Source organism: Sander vitreus, chromosome 6 (assembly GCF_031162955.1).
Source record: "Sander vitreus isolate 19-12246 chromosome 6, sanVit1, whole genome shotgun sequence".
NCBI classification, from domain to species: domain Eukaryota; kingdom Metazoa; phylum Chordata; class Actinopteri; order Perciformes; family Percidae; genus Sander; species Sander vitreus.
Window position 1 is genome coordinate 14,486,297 of NC_135860.1, and position 12,074 is coordinate 14,498,370.

Here is a 12,074-nt window from a genome sequence, read left to right on the forward strand (position 1 = left end):
AAAAGGTCAGTGGTGTTTGGGAAACATGGTTTACATTTTTACTGGTTGCAATGATTAGTGTTCAGAAAACACAAGCTGTAAATATATAGCGAGAAATGAGTGAATGATAGATCTTCTTTACCAGGAGAGGTCGGCTACAAAAAGCCCAGGAAGACTTGTCTTCACAACTTACCCACACACATACCTGAGCTGGTGAGTCTCTCTGATTTGTGTTGCCAGTTTCTCTTCTATCCAAACTTGAACTTAATCTGTATCATATAATAACCATGTTTTGGAATGTGTTATTAAATATGATCAACAGCAATTCTCATTTTTACTTTTCCTCAAAATATTGTCTGAAGTCCAAACCCTGCCTGCCTCTTGACGTGTGATGGAGTCTGCTATAGGTGTGCTTGTGACCCAGTTCAAGGCGTATGCTGGCAGCGATGGTTCCTCTGACACACTGAGCAGAGATGAGTTCCACAGACTGGTTAGATCAGAGCTCCATAACTTTATCAAGGTAAGGACTGTAAGTTTAACGAACAACAATACTGCAGTAATGCACCAGTGTAGCATAGTCCGTATTTGTGTGGTTTACCTATTGGTGTAATACATAACAGCAGGTGGAGGGTTTTCACACCAATATCTATTGCATACACTGAAATATTTAGCCAATTTTTGTTTGTTTGTCTGTACACTGCAAGCACTTTTGTTACTCTAATTGAGTCACTTTTTGTATAGTTTACTTGTTCACTTTTGAATATATTCTAAAACTTTTCGTATTTTCAAAAATTCCATGAATAAAACAAAACCAACAATGACTTGATCGTAGTGTTTCCTGCGTATCCAAAGCCTGATGCAGCTTATTCCTCTGTGCCATAGAGCTCCATTGGTGTTTAATTAAAAACACATCAGCCAGCCACACACCAAATGTGTATTAATCTGCGCCTGAAAATAGTCCCCAACGAATGCACTATTTACTGCTTTTTGAGCAACATTTGCTAAAAGCCACAGTGCTGAGCTGTTTTAGGGAGTCAATTAGCCTGTTTTAAGAGTATAAGTATGCCTTCAGGGTTAACGATCCGTATCTGTAGAAGGAACAAATGGGTTTGTGGCTGAGTCGCGAAGGACATCGGAAAGTATTCAGAGACAGACGTCTTGTTTTTTTTTTTTTTTTTACTTTTCATGGGATTAGTTGACACAAAAACATAGAATATCGCCAGCCTTATCTGTAGATGATTGTACTCAGCTACCTGTTTGAAAGACAAGAGCCACCTACAGTTAGGCCGATACAAAACAATTAGGAACATAAGTTTCCTCTACACCTCTTTATTTGCTGGGCAAAAAAAGCTCCCTCATAAGGGCAGATTCATATTGAAAGGGTTATCATCTGGATGCCACATTGGCGCTTTTTGCTGTGACCATATAATTAACTGTTAGTCATACTTGTGTTCAGAAGGCTGCTTTTGTTCTTCCACGCAGGCAGTTTTAATGCATGTGGTCTTACTGTACTTCTGAGTCTTAATAATACTTTAAAAGAATATTTTAGAATATTTTACTCTTTCCACTCCTTCCGTGGATCCTTCCGTGATCTAGAGCAGTTCTATGTCATGTTAGGACAGAATACAACTCTACATCTGATGTGCACGCGTTCCACAAAAACAAAGAGTTTGTCATAAAGAAAGAGTTGCCACCCTTCAGAGACTTAAACGTTTCTCTTTAACCTTAGAGAGTAGTCTAGTTGTGGTTGTGTTGTCATGTTCAACCAGAGCACAATGGCAGAAAGTACTAGTTCCTGAGGCCCAACACAAAATACAGGGCTGCCTTTTCCAAGTGTGGAAAATTCCATGTTTCTCCTTGCATTAACAGCTGAAACAACCACTTTTGCCACTAGATGGTGACAGAGCCATAGATCCTTCTGCCAAACAATCTCTACTGAGGTTGCATTCATTTTTTTAACTGGTGTCCGTGCAAGTGGTGTCAGCTTTTTAGTTTTTAATGTATCTTCCTGTTTTCCTGCAGAATGCTGCCGACCCGCTGCCATTGATCAACTCATGAGCTCATTGGACAAGAACAATGATGGAGAGCTCAACTTCCTGGAGTTCTGGCAGCTAATTGGGCATCTTGCAAGCAAGCATGGGGGGTTTAGCCAATAGAGTGTCCTCAGTGACTCTGTTACCGTTTCATGTGTCATCGACTTGTCTGTGTGCCATACCGTTTGAAATAAATGGGAAAACAGCCAAATGGAAAACACCCTAAAGTTTGCTGCTCAGTCAATTTCAACTGCACATCGCCGTGTTTTTACCAGTAGTCTGCGTTTCTTCTAACACTGTCCTCTCACCAGCAACTGCCAAACTGGCACAGACTCTGTCACAGAATACCTTTTCAGCAATATTAGAACCAGTACTAGCTGTTTCCCAGCATACCCACAAACACACGCTCACAGCTGCTTGTGCTTACAGGTCTATGAGGGAGTTTATCATCTCCCTTCTGGAAACAAACAGAGGTGTGGTGTTGGCAGAGCAGGATTTTCTGTTTAAAGCTGGAATTAAAATGTCAACAAAATGTTTTTAAAAACAAAGTGTGTGTTTCTTGCTGCTCGGGCCTTCATATGACAGTTTGTTCAAAGGTTTCCTTTCTACTGAACACTATCTTTCTATTATTTGCACAAGTGAGTAAAGGTTTCAGGGTGTGGCTTGAGTACATCTGTCTGTTGGGAAAGCTTTGAACACACGCGCACCTAGACATGGGCGCGTGCTTGTTCCTACATGTTGAGATAAAATGTGCCAGGAAAAAATGCAGATGAATGAGCACGTATAAAACAGACATATTAAACTGAAGATGTTTATTAAACTACATGAGAAATACTTGCTGTTTTCTTAAAGAACGGAAATGTTTGTTACAAATTGTTGGTGAAAAACTACTGTGGTACTCAAGCTGCGCCTCTTTCCACATTCCTTCTCTCCCAGGCACACGCCCTATGACAAAGAAAAAAAGTTGGCTGGAGTGAGAAGTTAAATCACGGAAAAGATATGTGTTGCTGGTTACTCTAACGCAGGACTGAAGAGGAGGATCTGTGAGAAAGAAGGAGCGCAGTTTCCGAAATAGTTTCTTGCCTTTTGTTTTCCTGTCCTAACGGTGAGTCTGCTTTATTCTGCTGACTATACTTTTGTGCTGTGTCGCTCTGTAGTTTATTGTGCTGTTTTCTTGGCAAACTGATTAGTTTAGCTTATTTCCTCTGCCGTCATAAAGTTTGCATAATTAGGGAGCGTCTCTATTGCCAATACCTTAGTGGCCACATGGGATCAGGTTTTCTTGGTAATCTAATCCCAATCCTTTTACACTTCCAGAGAAACCGGAGTCTTGACGTTCACGTTTACTTATTTATTTGCTGTGTGTCAGTCCTGCCTCTGGCTACTTTACAATTTGTCAGGATTAGTTAGGGCTAAATGTAAATTTGGGACGAGGGCAAGCCCCTGACATCTCCGTTACGCACAGCGCTGACTAGTTTTGGCAAATGCGCCGAGGCCGTGTTCGCCCCGTTCAACAGTCGTAGGTCTGCTGTTGATCAGTGTACCGACGGTCAGATTTAGCTCTTATCAGTCTGAATTATTAACGTTATGATAAGACTCCGATAGCGAGACTCAAATGGCGTCGGCCTGGTGTAGTTGATGACGCGCAGGAGAAATAGCTACCTGGGCGATGACAGGTAACGTCCTCATGGAGGAAGTGAGTCAGTCACACTTAGCGCAAACAACACGAGCAGGGTGAAGTTGATCACTCCCTGGAATTTATCAATGCTTATTAGCTCGTGAAATTTCAGGTGGCAACGCAGAATAATGGCCTTGGTGCTGTGTGGTCAGCCTGGTCCAAACTTACACTCAGATATGAACGTTACACCAACAATTTCTGGTAGCCCTGCTTTAGGTAGGGGGTGGTGAGGGGACTGGTTTGGTTGGGTGGCCCTACCTGACTAAGCTCTAAACTGGTTTGTACTTGTCAAGTCTTAAAGCCAGTTGCAACACTGACTGAACTCTCACCAAAATCTGCATGTCCATTATGCTTTATTTGATTTATCTGGGAGGTACTGTGTCCACACACAATGATACATACTGTACATGTTACAGGCCCGCAGCCAGCCTAGTGAAAGAGGCTGGCTGCGGGCCTTGCAGTTTTTCCCTCATTTTGTATTTAATTATGAGGTTCAATTACTTCATCTTTCAAACCACCGAACACCGTCTACGGGCCTGTGTTAACCCATTTAAAACATGGAGACTACACAGTAAAATATGGTATAAGACATATTTTTAAATAAGTATTTATCCTTTTTTTTATTCTTTAAAAGCAGGTAAGTCCTAGTGGGGTTGGAAAACTCTTTTGCAAGAGAAACCTGGCCAAGACTACAGCATAAAAAGTTGCAGACTAAACATAATAAAATGATGGAAACGGATAAAACCCGATAACAATTCAAAGTATGCTAAAATAAGCCATTGAGACAACAAATGGATCATTTGGTGGTCTTGAATTCTGTCAGATATATCTCTAATTTGATATTACATAACTGTTTACTATATTAACATGAACCATTCATTTAAACAAATTCAATGCTGTTTTTTTGCAGTTTACAATCTGTGGATATGTCTGAGGGACTGTAAGAAACAGGATGGTAAAATATAAAATCCAGATGTTCATCCTTGCTTTTTACTTGACAATTACTACATAGTAAAATATTTATAAAAAAGAAGGGGAAAATATCCCTCTTTCATTAACCTGGTTAAAATCCATAGACGTATGCAACTGGACGGTGGGTCACAAGCAGACATTGCTTTATTTGAAATGTCTCAAGCCAAAAGGGTCGGTTCACTGAACTACCATGTGTGTGGGGCAAAATTCCAGTAAAAATGCCACCAAAAGGACCAGTAATGCAAATAAAACAATGCTCACACAAACATTCATTACACTTGAGTCTTGGTAATCTCCAGGCTCTGAATCTGAATGGAGTACATGTGCTGAGAGGCTGCATTTGTACTCAGCACACACTCCTAGTCAGGCCACCTCTTGCTTTTATCTGCCAAACCCCACTACATGTTCCTTTCTACCCATTTGTAATTCAGTGGCCCCGATGTCTCCAGTTGTGACCGAAGCAAACTTGGGTTCATGTTCATCTCATTACACGTGGAAGAGACGTTAATGGATAGTGGCCTGTCAGGCATTTTGATATATGGGCTGTACAGATACTAACACACACAACACTGGCGGTCTGCCTGCTCCTGTGCTGCTGTTGGTCTTGTAGAGGGTGTTTGACAATTATAGTAACCTATTAAATAATTATGAATAGCATGCTGATGACAGATGCACACTTGTATATAGGAAAGAGTTGTGTGTGTGTGTGTGTGTGTGTTGTCATGGTAGGGAGACATGAAACAGAATCCAGGGTATGAGTGCCTGCTCTCACACACCCATTAATTAGGTTAATGCAGACAAAGTCCTAATTGGTGTTGTCCTTCTTTAGATGTGTGTGTGTGTGTGTGTGTGTGTGTGTGTGTGTGTGTGTGTGTCTTTCTGTATGTGTATCTGTATGTCTTTTTATGTAGGCCAGTGTGGTGGCATGGTGTGAGCATTGAGGTGTGACATATGTGTCAGATAGGAGATTTGCCAGCTTCTACAGTTACTCTAACAACATCACCACAGGCACCCATCCTGTGGGCACCGCTGCCTCCTGGTAGTTTCTGATACACAGTGGAACTCCTGCAGCAAGGCCTGGCACCGCACTGCTGCGATAATTATCAACTCTACTCAAGTATCTGCAGCATTTTTTCAGGCCCTTTTATTGTCTGAGAGCAGTTGCCTTGAAAATGTTGTTTGTTGAGACAAGAGAAAGCTAAATGAGAGCAGAAACGTTGAGAGACTGCTCTGCTGGCTGAATTATGTCTGGATACATTAGGTTGCACATGTGCTGGCCTTAACACTGTCTATAGGTATAACGTTATGTCCCGGTTTCATATGACAAAATAAAATAGTCATTTTCATTGTCGACTGTTTTTACAGTTATTATTGACAACATCACCACCACCACGCTACATACCAATAATATACAGTATGTAATAAATACTCATTGTCATAGTGTACTGTTTTTGCAGTTTTATATACAAGAAATCAACGTACTTTTGTACCAACAGGAAATTATGCTTTATGTGCAATGATGGATGGTCAAACTGTAGCTGTGTCTCCCAATTTAATATTACATAGTAATTGCACACAGCATACAAACAAATAAAGCAGTATACGGATACATTCTCATAATATACTGTTTTTGCAGTTAGTATTCAGAAAATCAACATTAACCACAATTGCAGCTGTTCATGCAGCTCCTCTGTTTGACTTTGCAGTGCATTGTGGGAGAATAGTGTACATCGACAGCAAACTCAGATTTAAGTTCTTTTGATTATACTTCATTTTGTCACTTTTCCACTTCACAAGGCAGAAAGCAGAGAGATTTAGTACATATTTACTTTTGTTTTTTTTAAGATCTTCCTGGAGCTCTCTTATGATCAGCCAGCATGCACAATACAAAGACCCTGAAACTGAAGCAGTTAAATGGAACTCAGCCATCATTCATTATTATTTTCACCTGTGCTTTTTTTTACTGTGACCAAAATGTCTTCTGTTCATCAACACCCACACTAAGAAATTAAGTTAAGTACACTTACAGTATATACAAACTGACTTTTTGTCACTTTTCCACTGTGTACACCTTCATCAAAATGTGTGTAGAATTAGCATGTAATGTAGTGAGTTGGAAAGAGCCAAAACCTAATGTTTTAGGCAAATTTAATCTATTGTTGCGGTTGGATGTTTCTTTAGTTCTTGATACAGTATGCAGTGTAACGGTGTGAGGGAAGGTGTGCTGCAGCAGACGGGCAGCAGGCAGTAATCTGAACCTGTGGCCTCCCGCTGGCTTCTGAGGATCAGATGTCCACCGTCAGAGATCACAGCTCCCATTGTGTTTACCTCAGAGACTCCCGTCCTCTTCAACCTTCCATCACTCCCTCTCTCTCTCGCTCTGTTTACTTCGGAGAATCTCCAGGCTCTGCCCCCCCTCTCACTCCTCTTCTTCTATGCTGACATCACTTGTGTGTCTCACCTTTCTCGCATGTTTATGTTCAGGGGACATGCAAACATTTCAGCATGCACAAGGATTCCAATGTTATGATGTACTCTCAGTAACTGATATGCCTTTTATCCACCCAAGACCCAATGTAAATATATCTTTATATTAATATAATTCATGGGAACTGTACCCAATGGCATCATGTCTGAGTGTCTAAGATATGGCCATATCTCTCCTTGCCACTTCCAAAACTCAATGCTCCACTTCTTCTCTCTCTCTCTTTAGATATGGAGTCAGCCATTAAGACGGTGGTGACCACATTTCTTAATTCTTCCAGTGGGAAGGAGAACCTAAGCGGGAGTGGCTTCCAGAAACTGGTAAAGAAAAAGCTTGGCGGCCTCATGCAGGTAAGGAACTAGAGAACTGTTCACTGTTGTCTATCACTCTTCGCTGTACGCAAATATTCCATCAGTATATAAGATGTAATGTTTTTTTATTCATAAAGAGCTACCATATTCTGTCTACCCCTTTGTGTTCAGGATGCAGACCGCGCCTCTGCCGTTAAGGAGATGCAGCAGGGATTGGATGTGAACAACGATGGAAAGGTCAGCTTCCAGGAATACCTCACTCTGATTGGCTATCTGGCCAACTCCCTTAGTGAGACCAAGACTGGACCCAGTGCAAATGCATCATAGATGCTGGTGAAGCTGGTGGATCGGCTAATTAACAGCCTTTTTTGTTTTGCGTGTTTTAAGTATCTTTTCTCATTTCCAAATGTTAGAGACATGACATTTTTTTCACAACAGTCCATAATCATTTTCATTCAGTTAATCAGCTAGTTGTATAATGCTCTTAATGTCTGTCCAGATCAGCCTTTTTTTCAGTCACACCATATTGATCTCCACTGTCAAGGACACATTGAAGGACTCTAAACTGGGAGTGTCTTTTTCTTATGCCAATTCTACAAAAGATACTTACTGTATTTTCAAAATAAAAGCTTTATGTAATAAAACTATATTGTGTATAGTTTTTAATTGGCATTCCAGCTTTCTTAAGTTGCATTAAAGTGTCTAATTGCTGACGTTACCCATTATCTTCCACAATTAACTAAAATTCTGCTGAGAAACCCAGGGAAATAGCCTACTGTATGCGTACAGTGCTTTCCCTGATGTGGTTTGTCATTGTCCCACAGGCACCGCTGCAATGATACCTGCTCCTTCCATAGCTACATGCAACACTTGCTAAATATAGTTGTGACATCTCTGAGTAGTCAAACTCAGCAGACCTTACATGCATCAACTATTGCAACCAGATCCTGTTACACAGTATACGCTTCCTACTGTGCACCATCCTCCACTCTGCAACACTGTACATACACGCATATGGTCCATACAAACGTGCACACACTGCTGCGCTACCCCACTCACTGACACAACATACTGCAACAAAGACACACAAACCAGATTATGCACTTACCAGGACGGTAGATCAAACATGCGTTTTATGACATCTTGCCGTGCTTGTTTATTAATTAATTTATATTTATAGCATTAATGTTGATGTTTGCTTTCACAAGTATGATCTTCGAGATCCAAGTATACATTATCATATGTGTTTCTGTCATTTATTTTTGCTCTTTACTTAATTTTTCATGTCCTTTCGCTCTCACTGTGTCCATTATACTGCTGGCATGTGCTGCATTTTGGAGCTTGAGGTGTAACTGCGTTTGTGAAAGTGCACATGTGTGTGTCCTTGCATAAGCATGTTTGCCTTTGTGTGTGTTTTGCAAAGTCTTTGTATGGGGATTTCTCTGCATGGCTGCCAGGTGTGATGGCTCCATTCATCGGTGCTACACTAATCCTTCGGATACTGTATCAGGCATGACCCCCCCCCTCCCTTTCCTCCAGTAAACATCCTACCTCTACACACCCCCCAACACTCTGCTGCTTTAAACCAGACACAATTGAAGAGTTATCAAGTTATTGATGTTGTTCTTGGTACTGTATTTATTTTAGCACTCCCTCTAAGTCTGTTCTTTGTTTTGACATGAAGTACAAAATGGTAGCACAACAGGGTAGCAGGATAATCCAATGTCACAATGGCGAACTGTAGCATAGTCAGTGATATGTCATTGTCATGCCTCAACAACTCGTGCTCAGGGAATGCTGTTAGTCTGGTGTTAAGCTCATCAAAGTATGCAGACTACTACCATGTCACAAACTCAGTATTTACACTTGGTGTCTTAACTTCCATGTAGACTGATATCTAAGAGTAAAAAGCCAACATTTACAGTAAAGTTTACAACAACAGCATTTGTGGTGTGGCTTGTGGTCACATGATGGGTCGGCCTACTTCAATTTACCTAATGCTGTGGTCACAGTACCATTAGTGTTTTTTGTCAATATGTCATCTCTGACAGAGCAGGTGGATCTTTTGTGTATCCTTTTAGGTGATAGCAGGTGTCTGATGCGTAAACAGAGAAGGAGGAGAGGAGCAACAGATGGAAGGAGAGAGAGGGGAGGAAGGATAAGTGGGATGGGTGGAGTGAGGGATGTATTTAAGACGTCCTCCTCATCCTCCTCATCAGTCGCTCCTGCCTTCTCTCTCTGCACCTGACCTGTAGGCCATCAATCGTCCTCCACTCAGGTAAAGAATTATGTTGAGGACAGACTTCAACTCTGAAAGCTGTTTCTCTGTTTCTCTCTGAGGTTGTTTCTGACTATTTGTACTTTGAAAAGTAAGTTTTTAGCAGCTAATGCTGTCTGTAGGTGGAATACCTGTTGAAAGTACTTGTGAAAATCAACGACAGGAAGAGCTTTCCAATAATTTACTGATCATTTATGAAACCGTATTTTATCTTGAGCAGAGCGTGCCAAAAATGTCTTTCTGATAATTTCTTTATGCCGCTGATTCATGAGAATTTGGAACATTGTGTCCACGAAGAGAGACAGATGTAAAATGTGATGTGATGTGACAGTGAGGGAAAAGTCTTCACAGTTCAGAGGTGATGTAGGTTCAAGAAAGGCAAAGACTTACACCTGTCTCCGGTGTTTTCTGCCATCCGGTGGAGCTAAAGTAAAAGCCAGATCAGGTTGCCTCTGCGTGTCTTGGTTACATCTCCTCCACTGGTTCGGCTGTTTTACTAGCTTAGAGTTTCACTCTTATCAGCTAGCTCACATTTCTGGCTGCTGTCTATGTCCTGACTCTTAGAGGTCCTCTCGCTGGGGCAAAGCAATAAACAGATTTAGGATCAGTTTAATCTGTAGCAGAATCTTATCTGGACAACTGGCAGGGAGGAAACACTCCTGATGAGGAAACAGTTAGAGCAAACTTGACTCTGGGGCTAGACAGGGTATCCGATCCTGCCAAATATATCTCTCCTGTCACTAGCTAGATAGATGTCATCGAAGATCAAATTTGATCTTTTTAGAGAAAGAGTGTGTTTGCATGTATTTAAGTGTGTGACAGAGCAACCAAGAGAGGCTTTAAGGCTCCATGCTCCAGAGAGTTTGCAGGCAGGAGTACTGATATGGACTGCTCTTGCTTTCTCCTCCTCTCACCCTTCCCCTTATTCTTTCCTTTTCCAGAATGTCTTTGCCTAACTCAGAGAACGCCTCCACCCTGGAGAACGCCATGCAGCTCATGATCCAGACCTTCCATAAGTACTCTGGAAACGAGGGAGACAAATATACACTGAGCAGGGCTGAGCTCAAAGAAATGCTAACCACTGAGCTCGGCAACTACCTGGGGGTAAGGAGACACTTAGGGATGCAGAGATGCACAGCTTCATGCGTATAAATTAGACCCAGCCTACATTTCTGTTTTCTATCCTCACACATGCAGAATGCCCAGGATAAGGAGGCAGTTGATAAGGTCATGGGAGACCTGGATTCCAACAACGACGGGGAGGTAGATTTCACCGAGTTCATCATACTTGTCGGAGCTCTTACTGTGGCCTGTAACGACTTCTTCCTGGAGTACAACGACAAGCCAGAGAAGAAAAAGTGAACATACCCTCTGCACAAAGATGTCTCTGCAGACCCATACTGTCCAGGGAGGGAACAGTTCAGACAGGAGAGAAGGACATCCTGTCATGGGCTTCACATTCACAAATACACACACACTCACACACACGTCTAATAGTCACCTTAGCAATAAATGTTAGGTGTTTGTGTATTTGTCTGCAATGTTCAAATAATCTATTACTAGCTGTATGTATTGTAATGTGAAATTCTGGAGAGTTTAAGTCAGTTTCAACACCTGTGCTATGCTATGTTGCTTTTTTCTTTTCATGTATTTTATAACACATTCAAGCAAATTAATTTTTCCCTGGAAAGAATAAATGTGACCTATACTTAAATACCATGTCTGTTGTACTTTATTACATGAAGATGAGAAAGTACACATGATGGGCACCAGGTGGCAGCAAGTGGCCCTCAATTGAATCCAGCAGAGGATTATTGCATTACTTTTAATTTGCTTTGCAAACGCTGGCACAGCATTTTATTCCAGCAGTGGATGGATGTAGATTGAAGATAGATTTATAAAACATAGCTAAGAGATATATTTGTCATATTAATTAACTATATACAGTATAAGAGGTTGTAGTTAAGTCTTCCATATGAGTGACCTCTGTTGTTGAGTTAATATGGTGTATATGAACAGGTACCGACTATACCTACATTCCTGTTTTTACAGCAGAATAATAATAACGAAGTGACCTTGGCCGGACCCTACACCCATGATTGTTTAAAAGCCCTGTTTCCTAGAAGAAGAAAAAAGCACTGCGGAGTGTGAAGGTATGTGTGTGTGTTTGTGAGTAGGCCTATATAAAAAGGAAGTTGCCAGCCTCAACATTAGAAAGGCAGGAAACGTTCCTTTCTTTCATTCTATCCTGTGGTGTAAGATTAATGGGAAGTTTGGGTAATACAGTAATTGACTATAGGTTGTGTGTGTGTGTGTGTGTGTGTGTGTGCGTGAGAGT

At 41.3% G+C, this 12,074-nt stretch overlaps 2 protein-coding genes and 1 pseudogene across 3 annotated transcripts; all 3 read left to right on the forward strand.

Annotated features, from left to right (window-relative positions):
* The first annotated feature begins 370 nt into the window (after nt 1-370).
* LOC144518971 (protein S100-A11-like) lies at nt 371-2,634 on the forward strand (annotated as a pseudogene). The gene is made up of 2 exons (XR_013502061.1): nt 371-499; nt 2,002-2,634. The product of XR_013502061.1 is annotated as a protein S100-A11-like (transcript).
* Nucleotides 2,635-2,980: 346 nt separating this feature from the next.
* On the forward strand, nt 2,981-8,105 carry LOC144519626 (protein S100-A13). The gene is made up of 3 exons (XM_078252903.1): nt 2,981-3,117; nt 7,376-7,497; nt 7,630-8,105. Exons 2-3 carry the CDS (start codon nt 7,378-7,380, stop codon nt 7,783-7,785), a joined length of 276 nt encoding a protein of 91 aa, XP_078109029.1. The 5' UTR covers nt 2,981-3,117; nt 7,376-7,377; the 3' UTR covers nt 7,786-8,105.
* A 99-nt stretch (nt 8,106-8,204) lies between these two features.
* s100t (S100 calcium binding protein T) lies at nt 8,205-11,444 on the forward strand. The gene is made up of 3 exons (XM_078252902.1): nt 8,205-9,736; nt 10,678-10,840; nt 10,934-11,444. Exons 2-3 carry the CDS (start codon nt 10,679-10,681, stop codon nt 11,096-11,098), a joined length of 327 nt encoding a protein of 108 aa, XP_078109028.1. The 5' UTR covers nt 8,205-9,736; nt 10,678; the 3' UTR covers nt 11,099-11,444.
* The last annotated feature ends 630 nt before the right edge of the window (nt 11,445-12,074 follow it).